The 21964-nt window shown below is 41.3% G+C and overlaps 1 protein-coding gene across 1 annotated transcript in view; it reads right to left on the minus strand.

Annotated features, from left to right (window-relative positions):
- Positions 1–21964, minus strand: part of LGR4 (leucine rich repeat containing G protein-coupled receptor 4) — an 82369-nt gene that overhangs the window by 45954 nt on the left and 14451 nt on the right. The window contains exon 2 of the mRNA XM_063332994.1: positions 972–1043. Coding sequence (XP_063189064.1) covers positions 972–1043 — 72 coding nt within the window. The remainder of the gene's footprint in view (positions 1–971; positions 1044–21964) is intronic.

Below are 21964 nucleotides of genomic sequence, written 5' to 3' on the forward strand. Positions count from 1 at the left end.
CCAGCCTAGCCAAAGTCACAAATAAGGACAGCCCTACTGCGTATTTTAAATGCTCTTTGAGACAAGAAATGCTACTTTGACACCAAAAATGCAAGAGAAGCAAAACAAATTGCTGTGGTTTTGTCTTATCTATTCCTTATTACTGGAAGTTCTCAACGCTCTCTGACAAAGGTTGAACCATTACCCTCTCTTCATAGATAAGGAAACTAAGGCAAGCAGAAGTCACTTGTCACATAATAGTACTTACTAAAGTAGTAATTGAAAGTCAAAGCCTTCTCCCTGTTTATTGACTCTGAAACACAACCTAATTCAGGGCTATGCTGCGAAGGGGTGCTTCAACTTTGCAAAGACATCTCAGTTAAGACTTCAGTTCAGCAAAACACCGGGGGGGGGTCAAACAATGAGCCTTAGTGCAGCCTGAGGATTCAGAAGACCAAATATACCTAAGAAAAACCTAAAATAAAGAGCTAACAAGGCAGCGGGACAGGAGGGAGATGGGAACTGGAGAAAGAATTTTTGCCAGAGAAACTAAGAACAAGCAGCCCTGTACCACAGAACTTCAGTCTCTGAGGGAGGTCAGGATGGGCTTGCAAGTGCTGCATCTGCAGCCTACGGGGGCAATGGGAGCAAGCTGCTCTGTAAACGAAACAACATATATTTTATGGAACTTACGCAACAGCTATACTGCAGCTCCTTTGGAAACAATGGTAATTACACACCTCTTGTGTTATCTTTGGATAACACTGTAATTAGTATGTGTCATCACTCTAGCAATGATTAAAATAATTACTGTAAAAAGTCCCTTGTAAGTAGCATTTACTGTTCCGGTTTCCAAACATGTACAGGACTATTTTTTTTTAAAGTATAATTGCTTTCTCTGTTCGCAACTCAACACTGTTTCCCCACCCACCTTCCACTTTACACAGCCATCTGATGGTGTAGCAGAACTTCAATGTGTGTGAAATACTTACAGCTCTTCCAAGTAGGGGAAGTTCTTGAACGCATCCTCTGGTAGCCTTGTGATGTTGTTCATGCTGATATCTCTGGAGAAGAAGAAATATAGATTTATCAGTAAACAGTAAGGGATTTTTACACTCTAGGAAGAAGAGAAAAAGAAGGCCTAATCAGACGGTGTAACAGAAAAAATATCCTAGCACCACACAGTAACACACCATTCTAGAAATTTGCATGCTAAACTTTCAATGCATAGTAATTTGAGAATCCAGTCGCAGCAAAGACCTATATAATGGAAAGCTGATAAAAAAGTTTTCTGACACCTCTACACAAAAAAAATTACTGTGAAACTACAGGGTATGCATGTATGGAATAGGCTCTACAGTACTGTTATCCCCAGTGCTGATTTTTGCCATCTCACACATGCATACAATTTTAACACAGATGATTAATACCACTCTAAAACCACAGCATATGAAAAAATTAAAAAAAAAAAAATAAAAAAGGTTGTGACCACCCACCACGCAAATTTTCATCCCACAGTGTCTTTAAAAAAAAAAAAGAAAAAAGAATACATGCATTGGGACTTAATAAAGAGCTTCTGGCAAACGTGGCTTCTGGAACAACTGACAAGAATAGCAGAAACATGTCCTAGCTCTACCACAGCCTTTCCCCCCCAAAAAACCTATAGAAGTCCTGGAGGTAATAGTTTTAAGCAGATTTCATTCTCAGTCCATGAGCAGAGACAGGCCGGCAGCAAGTGCTTACATGATAGGTATGCAGACCTGTTCAGCGTTTTTCTTTCTGAAGGAGCAGTAAGTGGCAACGTGGTGCCATCACCTCAGCTCACACCTACATAACCATCACAGATAATCCAGTCCTAAAGCAAGTTATTACTCAACATGAGTAAAAGTAGCATGAAAACAATTCAGTTTGATAATTAAATTAATAACTGCCTAACAATTCGTGACATAACCCAAGTTCTTACTTTTTACTTGGTTACTGCCTTTTTTTTTTTTTTAAAAAAAAGTAGTTTAATATGAACGAGTAATTCAGTGAGACTCGTTAGTAGAGCCCTCCCAGCTTCCTTCTGCTTGCTGTCTTCCACACATTGTTCTCTAGCACCTATGGGCCACCTCCATGTGTATTTTGGATAAAAAGCAAACAAACAAAACCAAACCACGCCTTCCATCACACTGACAGTCAACAAGTACCTCTGAAGCTCCTGCATGAAGATCTGAAGGGCTGATGACTGCATGCAGGACAGCAGATTTTGCTTGCCACCTAAAAAGCTCGATCTCGGAATAAAGTACCAGCCCTTGGCTACTGCCGAGGAAGACTTTTTTAGCCCATCCAGAGCCACCACTATTTTTCAAACATCTGCTTCAACTGGAATTATCACTTCTTCTAATGAGGCAGAGAAAGGTCAATTTAGACTCTTCCAGCTATACTGAAAGGGCACAAATCCCTGAAGAACTATTTTGTAGCAGCAAAACCAACCCCCTTGAGAAATTAAAAAGCTTCACATTCAGGATATCTTCCATGGCTCCCACCCATGCCAGGGCTCAGTGCTGACCTTAGAAGGTGCAGAGTCAGGCCCTTAAGGGGAGCAAGGAGCATGTGGAGGGGTTGGTGATGCTTCTGAGGAAATAGTGTCTCAGGACATTTGTGCCTTCTTCCATGCTGTTACGAACTGAATGCCATGTCAGTACCATATAACCTACCAAAAACGTTGCAGCAGCTAATTAAACCACTTTTTGCAAAGAGTGACCACGTTATTCCTCCAGTTGCGAGACCATAATGTCTAACGCAGCTCATTAAAAAAAGTTTCCTTATTTATACTGACAACAGAATGCATTATATAAAAAAACACCATAGTTACTGGGGAAAAGAAAAAAAAAAAAACCAAAACTTTTTTCCCCTGCGGCAGCTGACAATGTCAACTGATGTCAGTGAATTTCTGTTGAGATTAAGAAGTAACTGGTGACTGGTCTGCTGCCCCTGACCGAGCAGCACAGGCCACCACTGACGTGAACATTGCATTCCTACATTAAGTCTAGGTACAACCGTTTCTTTAAACTAAATGTTTATTGTACAGTAGGCCAAAACTTCATTCCTCATATCCCAGTGCAAACCAAGAGAGTTATTCCTCAGCAGCTGTTAAGAGTACACTAACGTTAACTCAAGAGCAATGGAGATGAAAATAAGGTTCAGCACATACAAAACAAACGCAATTGTGAGAGAAGACCAAGAAAACCCACTGTGGCACAACAGACTCCTTCACTAAGCTCCAGAAGGAGCCAAACCGGAGATGATTTATTTCCAAACTCCACAGCCCGCCTGCTTTAAGAGGTGCTTTGTGTCTCAGCAGCAGCTTGGCTACCGTGAGATACTGCAGTTGCTGCGGGGGACATTTTTCTTCTTGTGCAGGAAAGTAAATAAAAGTATCAGATACACGGATGGTCAGCTGTCTGCTCCACAGGACACTGCAACTTTCATTCTCCCTACTACCCGTATACATTTTTCAAATTGTCATGAATACACGTGTTTCACACATCCAGGCTAGTCCCCTCCTTTCCAGAGGACTATACATCCCCTTCCAGTACCAACTGGGAGGCGTTTATGAATAGGGCAGAAGGGTAGGAAGGGAGTGGAGACCCTACAAGAGTAACCTGTGCAAGAAAATCACAACTCTCTCAAAAGACTGTCCAGGTGATATAAAACCCCGTTATCATATATACCATATTAAATGGTAGTAGTGAAAATAAGTCAACAGTACATATCACCAGAAAGCACTTTATGAATGGCTATCCATTGCTTTGTCAAGGATTTGGACTGCAATCACATTTGTTGCACGACGTGATAGCTCTTTAGGACAGGAAAAAGTAAGAAGTCACATCCATCTGAAAGCAACGGTCCTGAAGTTTCCAGAGCGATAAACACATGATTTTCAGAAGTGTCATATGCAACCCTAAATGAAGGCAATGGAAACCATGCAGACACACAGCATGGCTGACATCCAAATCCTACATAATTTCAGCTTTCCCCAGGATCTGAAATTAGCGAAGAATGTTTTTTGCCTGTAGCTCCAAGTGTTAGCATCTACAATTTTAATATGGGGAGTAGACTCTTGGGATGTAAGCACAAAACAGAACGCCTACACTATTAATGAAGATTTGAGATGCAGCATCAATGTCCACGAATTCTACTTATACTTATTTTCAGTGAAACTGCATTTTTAACAAAAACAGGCACAAAGACACATTGCAATTCTGTCTTTAGCATTACCATGTGAATCTTCAGGGACTGTAAAAAGATGGAATTGCTACAAAGTTTCTGTATTTGCCTTCACTCCATGGGATAATAACTCCTACTCAATAAATAAGCCAATCTTTATAGCACTGATTCACAGACTTTGGGGAAATCAAGCCACCAATTTTCATAGTTTCTCAATGATCAGAATACAAGTTTTAAATCTATTTCTGTTTAATTAAAAACATTACATAAAAGCAGTTTTGCTGCAGAAATCACAAACTGATTGCCAATGCCTCACCAATCAACAGACTTGGGTAGATCACACTTTAAAAAATTGCTAGAAAAAATTTTATCTTTCAACGTAGGAGATGAGAGAAGGTGAAGACGCACTAATCTCACCTGAAGTGCGCTATTAGCGAAAAAGCAACCAATATAGAAGGGGAAAACCACAAGGAACTGCAGAAGCAAAAATCAGACACTAGTGTTTCTATATATATCTATATACAGAAAACATATATACACAAAAATCTTTTTTTCTTTTCTTTTCCCTCTACAGAATATCAGTCAAAGAATGCGGTCATGGGCACTATCTGCTAGTAATAAAATATTAGGTAGTTCATGACCTTCAATGCAAGAATTTACAAACAATATTTGCAAACACCCATATCGCTAAAATTAGATGACTTAACTACTCTCTGAAAAGTTTGCTTAGTTAATTTGGAAGATACCTAATAATACATGGTTTATAGAAGAATTACAACAAAAGTAGACTACCACCATATATTATGACAAAATACTGGCAATTATTCCCCCCAACCCCACTGGTCTGAAACAAAAATAGCTCTTGCCAAGTCTCTGCTGCTTTTAGTTTTAGAAAATACTCATTTTACTATTCCTAAAATTTCAAAAAACAAATCAGTTTATGCAGAATCATGGAGGTTGTCCATGTAATAAAGATAAAATATTAGTACAGGCCTCAGATATGTCAAAGAATTCTCCATGGAGAAGCTGTCCTACTTCACCTGTTCCTCCGCCTCTGCTAGAAAGACCTCAGGCCTATGAGCCCAGCACTGATTTAAGGTCTTACTATATAAAATAAAGTTCTAAGAATGAACAAAGTGAAAACCTATTAGTACTTTCCCAACCTCTAGCAGTGCCCATGCGAATGATGCTATCGCACAACAGAAGGATCACATCAGCTGTTGCCTAATGCCTCACCTCAGCAGGACTACGCTGAAGGACCCATTCTGGATGGGACTGTTACATCCAGGCACAAGTCCCCTAAAAACAGCACACCAGCAGAAGTCTTTTGATTGCCACCAACTCTCCCCCCGGCCAAAAGAAAACACAACAGAAAAAAAAAAAAAAAAAAAAGAGCACAAGACCCCCACACTTGCACTGAATTTTACTGGTACACTGAAGTTCAGACTCTGTATCCAAAAGGCTTATTTTAAATTTCTCATTCTTTCATCGCTTTGCAGTAGGATCTCAGCAGGATCAGCCCCAGCAACCTACAGCTCTTGTCTTGAAATTAAACTCAGCCCCACGCTTATATTTGGGACATTTTCCCCGGGAAACGCAAAACGGACACAACAGCTTTAAGAGGGGAAAGACGAGGACGGCGATGCCCTGGTTTCCCACCGTAAATTCATTAGGAAAAGGAAGGAGAAGCCAGGGGCAGACCTGCACCTTTCAGCAGTTAGCCATTAACCGGGCTTATCTGTACTAAGCAGCCGGGCTAAATCTTCAGTCGCTCGCCAACTTTAACTGAGGCAGGTCAGGGCGTGATCGGGCAAGGAGCTGGCATCGAAACTCAAATGATGAGCAGCCGAAGGTGGTAAACTCTTTAGCAAGAGGAGGCTGCATCTCGGGGATAACGTGAATCACAGCCTTAGAGTTACAATTAGTTTCGCCATTTCAGGTAGGAGAGATATAACGCCAGAATATAAACACAACCATGCTCCTCATACAGCACTACCGCTGCTGTGGGTTTGAACGATAAAATAAGGCTCTCACGCTCCATCTGAAGTTTTGCCCCTTTTCCAGGAAGGTTCTACAGAAAAGAAAAGAAAAAAGAAAAAAGAAAAACAAAACCCCAAAAACCAACTAAAACAACTAAAACAAGTAGCTTGAAGAAACCTACTAAAGTGTTATTTCGCCATCCCCGGTACTGCAGAGACTGATTTTTACAGGCCAAGTGTGAAAAATCAAGCCACGGTACTCCAGTAGTCATTTGCTGTCTTCAGCCTGCTACAGTAGATCCCTTCAGGTTATTCTGACAACTACTTTAATCTTCATTGCCAGCTTAGTTTAACAAAATCCCTTGCTTTTACCCAACACAGAAACATGTGTCTTGGAAAACACTTGTGCATATACTAACCAGCAAGGACACTAAAAGCTATGAAAGCCTCCCTCTCTTGAAAATAGGCATCCAATGAGTTAAATTAACTGCAGAGAGGAAAGCACCTTTGCTGGACACAGTAAAAACACACAGCACCACATCTCTCTGCATAAAGCAGGAGATTTAAACTACTCTTAAAGTAGCTAGTAGTGGAGATTTCCAAAACTTGAACTAGGCAGCATAATGCACATAATTTTTTTTATTATACTGCTTCTGTGCAAGAATTACAGTTCCTGATAGAAAGTTCTGGTTGTTGCCTTTTTTTTTTTTTTAAGGATTCCTTATTCTACCACTAACCAAAGTCAAACTTCCCCAGGCTCCAGGATGAGCAGAAATACTTCGTATCTTGAATGGCAACTTACTAATTTTCTCACATTTTAAAAAAAGAAACTCTTCTTATCTTCAGACAGTGGCTTAAGCCACAGCTTTCATCAGTGGTATCACGCAGAAGAGAATTAGATAAAATGCACAGTATGTCATAGCATCTCCTGCAGGGCACGTATCGCTTTCTCTCTCATTTTAAAGCACTGCCTCTACCATAATGTAGCCTGACCCTTGTCAGATTTATCCTAAATGTCTTTCTTACCAATTGCCAGAGAGGGGTTCTGGCTGGAAAGGACAGCTGACTAGAGATGACAGAAATGAAGGAGGGGGACAATAATTCTTGCACGAGAAGAAAAGCTGCAACAGCAAAGAGGGACCACAAAATGGGAAACACAGGCTTCCTGGAGAGGGCTACAGAAAGGACAGGCAAAAATGATAAATAAATTAGCTCAAGATATAGGCAGCGAATAAAAGCCAACAACTCACAGTAACTGATAGGCATTGAAACGGAAAATGATGCCAGTCTCTCTGGTCTGAGGGACACTTAGCTGCAACAGCCTTTTATTTTTGTTTTGACAACACCTACTGTTCTTCACTGCATCTCCCCAGCCAAAAGGTGTGCACATTTTAAGCAAAGAAACCTTCCTTGCTACCCAGCTCTGGTGTGCTGGCATGTCTCCTGGAACCCAGAGGGGATGCCAGTGCTGCGCTTCTATCCTGTACTGCAGCTTCAGCTATCAGCACTTGGATCTGCACCAAACTGGGGGCACACGCACCTTCCCACCGCATTCCGGCACTGCGTCCAAAAGCACGCTAAGGACCTAAACTACTCCACTTTGGGGAAAAAAGACCTTAAGCTGGAAAAATATGAACTATCTAGCTACAGAAAAGGAAAATTAGATCTCAGCCAAAGCCAAACAAGATTGGCTGCTTAAAAAATACAATCAAAATACTCCCTTGTGCTCCCCTGCACTTCATTCATAGCTAACTTCTTTTTGGCTCTCCACCTAACTTCTATCTTTTGTGAAGTTTAGAAGGTAAGGGGGAGAGGGAAGGAGAGAGAGACAGAGAGGGAGAGGAGTGTTTGTTGAAGGAAAGAAGATCATGTTTCAACAAGGCACCTTTAAAATCCTATAAAATACTCCCTCTGAGCAAGCTTAACCTGTTTGCTGATAGATAATAGCATGTAATACTGTAGGCTCCATTCAGTCTTTTCCAAGGTCTGGGCCCTCTGCCACTGAGTTATTTAATTATAACACTTACAAAATGATTTAGGCAGAGCTATCTATATTTGAATAAAGCCCTCCTACCTACTTTTACCAAACCATTAGGTAAAAGGTCTTAATCTTATGTAAAATTCCCCAGGTAGTAACCCTGATCCAGCTTCAGTAGTACTAGGAAAAGCTGTTAATATTTTTAGAAGCCACGTTAAATAAGCCAGGTTATTGCAAATGCAAGTCAACATGACGCTGGAAAATAGTAACAGGTAGCCACCCATTACCCCTGGGACCATTGATACGTGGATAATAGCCCGATTATGTTAACACTGGTGAAGATAAACAAGACAAAGCAAAAGATATTTTTTTAGTATACCAGACAAACCATTCTTTGCCGATTAACCAAAACAAAGGGACAGAAGTATATGTAGCTGTATGGTGATGGTCAGCGCTTCCAATTCAGTCCAGGTCACACCTGCACTAACCAGGAGAACTGCCCAGTCTCACGGCAGCAGGGAGAGGAGAACTCGGGGAAACTCAAGGATAGACCAATCTAAGTTGTACTGTGGTGCTACGGCCTCGAAGAAACACATTCAGTGCTGAACTCCTTGTAGGAACACGCTCACATGATGAAAACCAACGTAATTTTCAACCAAATCACACACCTCGGCAGCCAGTCCCAGGGGAGACAAGGAGCTGAATTCCATCCCTGGTTTAGACCTACTTCCCCATTCAGCCAGTTCCTTCAGGAGGAACACAAAACCACTGAAGGGATTGAGTAAACGAGTTTGCATTCATATTGTCCCATGTCTTAATCATATTCAGTATGTAATGGAAGCTTAGAAAGTCTAGAGAATCAGCGAGGAACTTCTAATTAAAGTCACACAATTAAAAAGAAACAAGTTTGACTTTTTTTGTTGTTTTACTGTATCTTCCTGATAACAAGAAGCAAACAATTCTCTTCCAGAAGCACCACTTCACAACTAGTGCTTTGAACGGTAATTGCCTGCACTGTGAATCCAATGAGTGCAGCTAAAATTCAAGGATATAAGTTAAATGCCAACACACCATCCCCAACTGCTAGAAATCACAAACAGGAGGCAAACAAACATCAGGCAAAGGAAAGATGATGTTTACAGAGGAGCCTACACTTGGAAAGTGTTTGAGCTTGCAATGGTGTCTGAGTTTAAAAAAAAAAAAAAAAAAGGTTGAAGTAATACGCCAAGTAATGAATTTCTTGCCTTTTATATACTACCTACATCTGCTACGACAAGGTTTGACTACCTCTGCCTATGCCATTAGCTAACATTTATATGGTGATAGCACACCGATGCCCCATTATGTTATATTGGTATCGTATTTAAAATTTACATTCTCCCAATTTCCGAGAAGGTCTGCACAACTACCACTGCCCATCTCCCAGTGGGAAAGGCCCAGCTTGAGGACACCTCTGGGTATGCCAACAGCCAGGACTCCATGGGAGTAACTATCCCATATCCTTCAATCCTTGCTGCCACTCCCCAACACATGTTTCTCCTTCTGATCTTCATCTACCATTCCTTTTAACATGGACAAAGTTGCTAATGATAGAACAAAATGGAAGGTTTGAAACCAATTTTTGCATTAATGTAGGTTTTTCTCCTTGTGATTCCATCTCTCCCAGACAATCTTAAATATGGTCCTACTGCCTCCGACACAATCACAGAGACCTCCAACACTTCAAAAGCACAGAAACCTGTTCTGTATTCACAGCCTATTGCGCAGTCACAAAATGCCTATCAGCCATGCCATTTTTTTTCATTTCCGAGCACGTTTCCTTTTCCACTTCTTCTAGGAAACATTCTTGTAAGAAAAGGAAATATCCAAATACTTAAAGCCTTAGTCAACATCTGCTGTGACTGGCTAAATAAGACACAGGCTGCATTCCCACCCAGCAAATACAACTTGCCATTTCCTAAGTACCCATGCTATCTCTCTAATGAGCACCACGTCTTATCATCTGTTGTTTGTACTGCAACAAGAAGCTAAGGGCCCCTAGTTCAACATGTCAACGTGATTGGCGCTGTACAAATACACAGTTGGAGACACTCCTCACCTAGAGGGTTTGCTGCTCAAATGGACAAGACAAACAGCATGGGAGGGAAAGCAGGCAGGCAGAGGTGGAGGAACCTGCCCAAAGTCACCAGGGAGCCTGGAACCCGTCCAGCTGCCCAATGCTGCTCTCATGTGCTACATCCAGCTACTACCCACCATGTCCCTTTCAAAACCAAGGAATTACTTTTATCCCCCCCCCCCCCCCCCCCCCCCCCGCGCCTTTTTTTTTTTAAGTAGGGAAACAGGAGACTGTTCTGACAGTTTCTCGTTTGCTAGATGTGTATGTTCACCCCATTTGGTAGCAGCAGAAAGAAATTATGCTCCAACAGCTACGCAAGTGTCACATATGCAATGTTTCCATCGATTTTTCTGTGGCTCAAACTGACTGGAACGTTTGTGTGGCCACTCATGTGGTGATGAAGCACTTAACCTGGAAACAACCAAACTTCAGACTACCCACCAACCCTGGCTATTAGAGGGGACTTAGATATTGAGAAGTTTTAGGCAATAGGGGTACATGGAGTCCTTTTTCAGTACAAATACGAAAAAAAGCATGTAAATTCTGTTGATTCCAGTAAGCTTTTAGCATTTTGATGAAGCAGTACCTACAGCATTTTCACTGACAGCTGCAGGAAGGCTGAAAAATTTCAGGCAGGTCTGTTCCTGCAAGAGGAGTAACATCCCCCTTTCCCCCCACCATATTTGTAAGTTATTTCTCCTGCCTCCTCCTTCCCATGTCACATCAACCTGGTTTGGGGTTGGTTTTTTTTTTTTTTTTTCCTTCCAACACGATGTCTTAGCTTTCTTTCAGACACAGTAACTAGCTCTAATGTACCCTATTCATGTGCCAATCAAGCCATCATCAAGATCTTAGAGAGAACAATACTTGTATGCAAAGACCCATTTTGAACTGGTATTTGAGTCACTGCAGGCCAGCCATTAAGCAATCACACATACGGTTAATGGCCTATGTTGACACATGGTGGGGAATTAACCCAGAAAAAAATTCCACTGCATTATTATGAAAGAGATCGTATCCCGGAATTGGAATATAGTGCAAGTTAACATGCTCTTGGGTTAATTTTTAAGAGCCACACGTTTGGTGCGGATTACGGGCTGAAGGATGGGCTTATTGTAAACTGGAAGAGGAAACAAAATGTCTTTCATTGCGAGAGTATTTCCCTCACATAGTTACAAGATTATTCATAGTAGGGAGTAAAATTATGCATTATTCATGGTTTTATAATTATTTACTCTCTGGACTACCGTAACACCAGGGAATTGTGTACAGAAAAAAAAAAAATCAGGCCCTGAGTGTGACCGGCATATTAGTCAAGTAGTCTGAGGGCAAGCCTGTGCCGAGTTACTCCTACACCTATGGGTAACCTACATAAACGGCGAATAACCAACGAAGTCCATGGACAAAACTGCGTGGGCACTCAGATCATCCATGTCCCCAGCCTGTAACCAGCCTCCCGCGCCCTGCTACCACCCAAACTCCTGGCAGGGAAACTCTCTGCATGGTTACACGACAGCTACCCTCTGACTTGAAAGTGTTTTAAAATCATTTGTAAAAAGTAACATGGTCATCCAAGAATCTTGGATGATCAACATTGGAAAAGTCATTGTAAGTATTTGGTGATAATCCCCTCGGATCCGCAGCCACTTGAGGTACCACAGACTACAGGGGGACTTCAGAAGAGCAGCAGTGCAGTTAAAATCTGTATGGACCAACATTTTTCAAAGGACCATCTTTGCCAGGCAGACTCACCATGCGCTGCAACTAGCAGCACAGTTGTTGAGGGGGATCAAATCTAAGCAGTGTAATTATTTTATGCCAATTGCACGTATTCAGCACTTGATCCAGTTTGTCTCCTGTCTCCAGGCAGTATGGCTGGGGCTACAGGTCGTAAACCTGGTGGTGGAGCCTTTGGGTGCAAGTGTTCAAAATGCTGTCCTGCTGTTAGCAACACTTCTGTGTTTCACTGACATGTCTTCTGGATATGGGAAACTACAAGGAATACTTTAATGCCTCTATCTATCTCATTTAACAACAGTCCTGGTAAACTGGGTGGAATAACACGTCTCCAGGTAAGGGGCTTGAACCTGGGAGCATCTTAGCCCAAACACATGCCTCTAAATCATTCATTACAACCATCATTTTTGGCAAGACTTGAGATTATTTGTAAAAGCCAGTAAATGTAAGCAGAAAGGTGGGATTTTTTTCAATCCATAGGTCTTCACACATGAAGGGAAGAGGAGAATGCAGCAACAGGTTACATGCTGAAGGCTTCAACCTACTACATCCCCCAGGGTGGAGATACACAATGTGTTTTCCTTCTGATGAAGAAAATTGGCTTATATTCCCATCGTTTTCCACGTCCACAGTGGGACTCTTTATAGGCAGCATACTGGAATCAGATCATTATAATAAACTGGATTTAAACAAAAGTATTCCTGCTTTTTGCTGGGTTTTTTTTTTTGTTGTGGTTGTTTTTTTAAAACATCAGACGAGGTTAACAGTCCTGTATATAGCACAGCCTCACAGAGAGCTGTATCGGCACAATTATGGGGCAGCAAACTGAAAGGGTAGTAGAAATAAGAAAGGTACTGAAGGGGACAGTAAGGGGACAGTGGGAACTTCGCACCAAAAGGAAGTGTAACATGTAGCTACACCTTCAATGAAATCAACACCAGATTCCCTAAAGGAGTTTTACAGAAAGGTATCTGTCATGTTGTAAGTAAATAAAGTTTAACACCATGTTTGCAACCAAGTTAAAATAGGGCAGAATTGCCAGTTGCAACAATTGTCCTCACCATTGCGGAGTCATATTGAACCATCAACCACCAAGGCAACTATGTCATTTTTAAATTACTCTTGATTTTTCTTTAACGAGTTAAGTCAGCCCCAGGATAGAGTCATATCCGACTTTTAATTTAAAGCACACATTGCTAAACCTGACACAGACACTTCACGCATGACCAAGCCAAGGTTTTGTTCATTACTATTGAGGAAGTTCTCAAGCATTTTTTCCTTATCAAAAACTTCTGTGAACAAGCACTGCAGAAACACTATGAACATCATCAAACTATGTAATCAAACCAGTTTAATGAGATCTGGGTTCCCCCTCCCCAGTCTCGGGCCCTTGCTGCATACCCACAAACAACTACAAGGCACGTTTCGTTTCATTTAACAGCTTCAAGGGCAATTCCATAAAACTTAAACCGCCTCAAGAGGAGCGTAGGGAGCCATGCTCACCCTTTGGACTCCAAGGACACCACATCTCACCCCACCTAGCAACACAGTATTTACTACAACAAACGTTTCACACCAAAAGCTCCCCATTACAACCCCGGACACAGATCTGCCGAGGTTCAGTTCCTTGCCCCAGCACAGACTCATTTTGTGGGTTTGGACAGGTTGCTTCCCCTTCCCAAAGCCCAGGTTCAAAGGAGAATAATCTCTTCTGCATCTCTGAGAGGAAGGGGGAGGATAAAGCTACCAGTGCTTCTGAGCTGTCCAGACAGAGCCCGGCACTTAAATCTGTTTACTCGGATAGAAAAGCAGTGCTACACACATATAAAAGCCTTCTGTTGCATTTTCACTCTGTGTTTTTGCTCTGTTGCAAAAAGAACACAAACAGCTACAAATCCAGTTTCATAAAAATGCCAACTTTAGTAACTCTAAGTACTTTGAATTTTATTCATTTTCTTCTGGTTTATTTTGGTCTCCTAGTCTGTCCCACCCAATGTTTAGAAAGCAACCTGAGCCTCAAAACTCTGGGTAAGCCCTACATTTTTAGAGGCTAAAAGCAAAAAAGCAAAACAAAAATCAGTGTGTGAACACAGACACTGATATGATGAAGCCAGAAGGCAAAATGTAAACATCCCAATCAGTCCAAACAGCTATATACAACAGCTTTAGCATTTAAGAATTTTTTTTCACTTACATACAACATGTTAACTTGGATGTAACTGAAAATTATTTCGGGGGGGAAAAAAAAAAATCTTTTTTCTGCAATACAGCACTATAATTATCTATATACTGTGGGAAAACTAAAAGAACACAGTACAGCTTTCTAGTGTCAAAATAGATTTCGTGGCAGCACCTGGAATGGCCTTTATAGAACCAAACATGCTTTTACATAGCAATTTTCAAGGGATCTTAAAGTAGCCGAAGAAGCCCAAGCAATTTTGATAAGATGTAAAACTTAGGTTTTGGAAATTCTTGATCATCAATTATTGCACAGTACTTTAACAGAAGAGTAACTTCCACTTTAAGACATTTGAAGGAATAAAGTCTGCCTGAAGTCTTCTGAAGTTTCTCACACGGCAGGGTTCACACGTGCTACAACATAACTGTTGTGTTTCCCGAGTGAAACAGGACCTTCAACAAAAGGCAATGCCAGGGCTGCTGCCTATTGACAGGACATGTAGCTAAATGCAGGAACCCAAACAGCCACACCAGCTTCGTACGAGCTTCCCATCCTTTCGGGTTATACTGGTTTCAGCTACATTCCTCTTTTGATTTATTTGAGACGCATGGCCAAGTCCCTTACACACATGAAGACACAGGTTGAGCACATCCACCTTACCTTCCAGTGAACCTTAGACACGAATCGAAATGAAAGCTGCACAAAATGTCTTCCAGGACAATCTTAGAAAAGAGCTACGGGGTGCAGCTTGTACTTCAACAGTACAGGACCGAACAAGGGACGTCAAGGAAGTATTCCAAACCAATTTTGTTTCTTCTTCTATAATGAAAGTGTTAGGTATTATCTCGTTCTTATCTGACTTATCACAGAGCTAATTATTTCATTTCAAGAAGCAAAACTTGACGTATGCTTTGCCTTGTGAAAAATCACAACTCCTCCCTTGGTGGTCAAAGTTGTGTAGCTTTTATTCTTCCTCCCCAACCTGCACTTGCTGTCATCTTAAAGCAACATGAAACGCATCAAAGTTCAGGATCTACAGTGACAGCAGCATCCGTGGTGTGCACATATGTAACAGTGGGTCTTCTCCCACAAAGTCTGCAGTAAAAAACTAGCTGGTATGATGAGAAAAAAAGAAAAAAAAAAGTCATTACTCTATTGCTTTCCAAATTTGGCCACCAATTGGCCCTCTCTCCTAGAAGACAAAGAGACTAGTCCTACTTCTGCAAGTAGCCCTGGGACTAAGCCTTCTCCCACAACCTCCCACCAGGCAGAGCAGGGTCTCACACCCAGACACCTCCCTTTGCTGGAACATCAGATTGCGGGATGTTGCTTTCCTGAGAGCCGGGCTGCTCGCTCACTCCGATGGTCCCCGCACCCAGGAGATGGTCACCCTTGTCACTGCACAACCATCGCTGCCAGAGTTGCGTGGACAACTTCACAGCACTGCGCACGTACGCATCTCATATGCTCTTGGGAACTTGGCAGAGGTACGGCCCTACCACTGACACTGGCCAACAGATGACAAGTGCCCGCAGAGCCGCATCCACAGATGGTTTGAGAGCCTCCAGCAAGGCTGCCTGCACCACACTAAGCTCAAGGGGCAGGCACGGCCAACTTCAGTCAATGCGGGTTGGCAATATAGTGGAAACTGGCAGGAGCAGTCACATCTGCAAGTAACAAGCCACCCAGTAAAGAAATCTGTTAAGGAAAATAATCAGTCTGGATGAAGAGATGGCAACTGAAAGCACAAAAACTCCTCTTTATGCACCAAGAGATGAAGGAGGAGTGTCCTCATAGCGCTTCCACCTCCGAAGGTCGGAGGACAAAAGGACAGACTCTCCTTTTACCTGGAGCAGAAAGCCACATAAGATGAGGAACACCGCCTTTTTCTTTTTTTTTTTTTTTCCATACTACTATTATGAACTATGTCTAAATGCAGATTTTAGATGGCTACCCAGAGAGGCCACTACAAGGAACCTCCCATAACCACTGTCAGGCCTCCTGAGCAGCTCACATGCTGATAAGTCTTTCAGTGGAACAAACAGATGGATGAACTCTGCCCGAGACATGGGTCCTTACTCAAAACCTGCCCCAAACTGGAGGGAACTTCTCCAGAATCAAAACAGTCGGTGAACCTGGTTCTTCATCAACTGAGTCTTTTCACATATTTAAACTACAACTAAAGGCTCAAACAAAGAAAATTTGGGGAGAAAGGAATAAGTTTTGGATTTTAAAAGCAAGAGTTGTGGGAAAAGACTTTATTATGTACCAACTGACAGACATGGGAGAAGGGGTGGCAAGTTTCAGGCACAGAGACACTTTCTGATGTCCCTAACGGCACGCAGACATTTATTTTGCTGTTGCAAGGCTTCCTGCGAACCTGCAGAGGTTGCCCCTCTGTCACTACAGCAGACAAAGCAGCCAGCACAGTCTGAGCTGGCAGCCATAAGAGGGTTAATGCACACTGCACACCAATTAGAAAAACCCTATAGTTAAAATTAACTGCAATTGCAAAGAAAAAAAAAAATAAGAGGAGAAAAAGAAAACCAAAAAAACCTCACTCTCACACACCCAGAGAAAAAGCCAAGTACGCTGTTACCGTGGGGAATCCAGCTCTTTACACATTCCCATTCCACACCAGCATATTCACAGTAGTTTTCAATAAACATCTACACAAGTCACTGGAGGGGGGGGGGGCGAGGGAAATAAAAAAATAATCTGTTTTCTTTCATACAATTCCACAAAAATAACTGTCATCACAACCATCCTTGTGGCAGAAAAGTCCATATTTGCCTGCAGTGAAATCCGTCTGCAGCTGCCCTGTGGAAAAGACAGCCAATAATTGGCTTCTTTCACCTCTGTTAACCACGAACAAAAGTGTCATTCAGCTCCCAAATGGACAGAAGGCACCAATGGATGGTCAGCTCGCTGAGCCAATGGGCTGGAATAACAATAACCCTGTAGCATTTTCTTTTTCCTTTTGTTTAGTCTTTCAAAGCCCTTAATTAAGACCCTCACAAAGCACCCCTACAGGCTTCTTTCAATGAGGCATTACACGCCTGTTTTCTTGTATTTAAGGAAGAAAAGTAACAGGGATTTCTGAAACACATTAAGCAGTACACACAATTTCCATGTATTCACAACTGAAATACTGTTACATTTTAGCTTTTAAATATTATCGTCAATAAAAAGAAGTTCACCCTTATTGTGCCCGCTCTTTGCTGTACACCCCTTGCTCCGTCAAGAATAAATAAATAAATACAGGCGGTCATAAATCTGGCATAACCGCAGCAGCTCGCCCAAATCCATGGCGAGCCGGCAGCTCCCAAAGTGAAGGCAAGTGGAACAAGGCATGTTGATGAAACATCCCTGGGCATCCTGGAGCAGGCAGCTGAGAAAGGACGGGGTAAGGCAGGGGACTAATTTGTTGAGACTGCACATGACGCACTGGCATTGTCTGGAAATCAGCGCTTGTGGAGGCTAAGATACATACCCTGCTGGGTTTAGTGGCCTTGCGTACAATTAAATATCTGCTTGCATTTAATATACGCGAAGGTAATCTGTACTCCATTATTTACAACCAAACTGATGTAATACCGATGTTTGTGTACTAAACGGGACATTTGGGGACTACCTCTGCTTTTCAGCAGCGTAGACATTCTCTGTTTAACAGAAATGCTGTAGAAACTTGGAATATTTGAGCAAACAGGAGCAGCTCTTTGCTTGAAGGGCTTCTCCCCCAGCCACAAATAGGGAACAAAAGAGTTTTTAAGGAAGTGCCATTGCAATATCATCCTCGTAGGTGCAGTAACCTAGTCATCTAGTCGTTCCCCACTGCAAACCAGCCTGGGGGGCAGGCTGTGGGGTGATGGGTGCAGGGGTGAGAGGGAGGCACCTGGTACATCCACCACCCAACAAAGCCAACACCCAGCCAGCGAGGGTCCAGCCCTCCCCATGGCCTTGTGAATGCCCTCATCCCGTGAACGGCAGCGTACGGGCAGCTCCCTCCCAGGAGACCGGCCCGGCAATAGAAGGTGCAGCCAAAAGCTACCAAAATCACTAGTGGAAGGTATTTTTCACGTCAAAGAACCACAGGCTGAAGCTCTGGTAACCTCCAAAATGCCCTCTCCCCTGCAAGAAACCGGGAATAGCCTTTTTATGACTGACAGAAACCCCACACAACACAGAGAGAACAGAACAAAGACGTTTTTATTACTAACACCAATCTGAGCAAACACAAAAAGCAATGGTTTAAAACCCTCCTCTCTACACTACCTACGTATCCAGCAGGCATTCCTTAACGAGCACCCCTTGCTATAAAGTCTATATGCATCCAGGCAAAATGCTACTGGGTATAAATCAGCTTAGAGCTTTTATTATTAATTTTTTAAAAAATACACCAGAGAGCTAGCTGCTCGTATTTGTATTCACATAGTCAAGGAATTAACTTGCCTTTCAGGAATGGTAATTTGACAGCAGTAATCAGTGATTTTGTTTTTAACAAAAAAAAAAAAAAAAAACAGACTGCCTATTTAGGCAAAAAATATTCAAAAAAAAAATCAAACTGCTTATACACCAAAATCTCTTCTAGTCTACCTGAGACCACTGAACTAAGGCCCCCACAAATAATACATGACTACCACCTGTCCTATATGGTGTTCCTGTTTCCTCCCGCTGTAAGAAAATACGATGTAACTGTACTAAAAGTAAAAAAAAAAAAAAAAAAAAAAAAAAAGACGATAACATCTGCATGACTTGGTTCTGAAGGCCTAACTCCAAGGCCACATTTTTGGAAAGCCCGTTCACAAGCCTTTATCAGAATGTGTTATATCACTGACCTTGACAGAGCTTCAACATCGATCAAGCAGGAGTTTGCTCTCAAGTTCTGTTATATTATTGACAATTTCTGTGATTATTTACCACAGCAGTTTAGAAGGGACTCCTCTCCAACAGCAAAGAGCAAGAAAAATAATTTAAACTCTGAAAACAAGCATGAAATATCACCCTAAGTGCATCCAATGCATCATCACCCTAAGTGCATCCAATGCATCATCACCCTAAGTGCATCCAATGCATCAACTACAATACAAATTCACATTGTGCTGATAAAAAAAAAAAATATCTCACAACAGTGGGAAAACAACAAATAAAAAAAAAAAACACCCAAAGCCTAAACAACCTCCCCCAAAAACCGTCTGGACAGAGGCAATCTCCAGCATGACTTTGTTGGTTAGGAACTGCATCCCAAACTGGATAGTTGTGCTAACCAAATTTAGTGGTACAGCTCTGGACTTCGGAATTCTGCCCTAACATGAATAAAAATAATAATACTTACCATTGGTGAACTAAGAATACAAACCAATAAAAAGTTAGCATGTTTTCTAATTTTTAAGGAAAATATATACAAGCAAATGAAACCTTTTACAGAAACCCTCAGCCAAAAAAACCTGACATCCATCGCTTGCCATTATAAATAAAAGAGGTCAAAGAAGCACTTATTACTAGTAATTTTCTTGAAACGGTTAAATTCTCTCTTCAGTTTAACGCTGTTCTCAGTATTTACATGACTACACCTATTTAAAACTGAGTAGATTTTAATCACTAAACTGTCAAGAAAAAAACAGCATACTTAATGCAAACAGAACATTACAAGTATTTACATGAAAAACAAAGACCTACCACATTAACTATCCAGCCCACACTCTTAGCAACAGAGATTAAGGCTTGTCAAGTTTAATCATGTACATAGGATCAATTTTTTATATAAACACATCTAATGCATGTGATGGAAAAGCAAGCTACTCAAAAAAAGGCAATCAAGTAATCCGCCTGTATTTCTAGCCTGCTTGTAGACAGAAATAGCACATGCATCTTTCCAGCAATATGCATTTTACAGATGAACTCCAAGAAGAAAATTGGGCTTGTGAACCCTTGTCTCCTTGGCTACCTCCACAGGACAAACATGGGCACATTTTTACTTCATCATAGCTATCCTATACGCAAGGAAATACAGTCTAGCTCTTACCTAAAGGCCACCGGTCAATATACATTCATTTTTAACGTATAAACCTATGTTGCAGTGAAGACAACTATAATGCATGCAAGGTGGACAAAGAATACCCCCTCCCAAGCTCCATTAATAACAAGATCTGGTTTTTCTTGTTCTGGCTTGTTTCAAAGAAGTCCGGTTTCTTCTGCCTTGAAAGACTATGGGTTTTACTGAATCAGTAAACTGGGGCCAGTAAAACTTGCCACGCAGCTCAAAACCTGCCCCTAATAAGGACACCTCAGTGCTCCTGACACTCTGTTTTCCTCATAACCAATTTCTTCATTTACTACCATCAACACAGCAATTTTTCCAATCTATCACAAGCAAAATTGTGAAGATACTATTAAAAAGGAAAGAAAATTAACTCCCTGAAAGTTGAGAGGGTGAAAAGGTTTTTACTGAAACCAGCAAATCATTTAAGCTACCAGAAATGAAGCAGAGCTCTGCAATTATGTCAGATCCCACAATAAATACCAACACATCTTATATTCACTACCAAACCTGAAAAGTATAAAGCAGGTGTAGTAATTTATTTTCACTTTTAGTTGAGGGACAAGTAATCCTGCAACAGATCAGAGATTAGAGCTTTAAGAGACTACCTTAAAAGGCAAGAAAATATTCAAAACATGATCACTTCTTGTCTGTGTTTAAACAAACATCAGGATATAATGAAGAAGGCAGTGTAACTTAAAAATATACAGAACTTTGTCATGTTCAAAACAGTTTATTTTTTCCGCATATCTAAATACAGTCGATTTTACAAATATATTTACTTCCTGTGCAATTAATAGTAGAGTTAAATAATTATTTCATCTTTATAAGAGCACTAAATATTCAGAGGTCCAAGACAAAGGGAACCTTTTGCTACTTTTCATTATATTTACCACAAAATAGTTACATTATTGTAAGGACTATTTACAGTAAACACGGTAGGGAAGGAAGCATCCCCATCCTTTTGACATATCAAATTGTACTTCGTATAGCATACAGATTAATATAAGTTGCAAGAGACAAAGCTTTGAGAACTAATTCTGCACCACCCATTCCAAGAAACAGATCAGTCATCCTTCCTCCAACTACCACCGAGTTAAAATAAAAAAGATTTTAACAAAGAATTTATGCACGTTATTCCTTTTGGTCTTTACTATTCTTATTGTCCTTTCTTTCCTCCATACTATGTATTACGGAGAACAGCATGAGGAGCAATCAGAAGGATACAATCCTGAGAAATTTCCACAAGATTAAATATGTATTTCTTTGCTATCACAGGAGCAATCAGTCTGGCAGCATTGCATCACATCCATCTCATGAGGAGTCATTCTCTTTTGACATTTAAATAGTGTATGACTAAACAACAGCTACCAGTAGAAAGTGATGGTTGAATTAATGGATGTTATTTGCTAACTTAAATGTACTTTCCTTTTTACCTGTATCACCCCACTACAGTATCAAAGTGCGGTGTAAACTGGTGCTTTTCTGCTGAACTCCTACCGCCTTTAGTTAAGGGAGAAGTGCTTAGAGCTTGCTAATTCGGTACATCTAGTAGTCGAGTTTCAGCAAACTGAAGCTTAACATGCTACGTAAAAGGTATAAATTATGTTTCCAAGACAGCTCCGGGCACTGCCTTGTTTGGAGTTGCTTACCGAGCAACTACATTTCTCCAAACAAACTAATGTGCAGAAGGGTAAAGGGCAGTGAAGGTAATTATTGGAAGGAAATCTCTCCCTAGGCCAGA

The sequence above is a fragment of the Chroicocephalus ridibundus genome, chromosome 4, assembly GCF_963924245.1.
Source record: "Chroicocephalus ridibundus chromosome 4, bChrRid1.1, whole genome shotgun sequence".
Taxonomy (NCBI): Eukaryota; Metazoa; Chordata; class Aves; order Charadriiformes; family Laridae; genus Chroicocephalus; species Chroicocephalus ridibundus.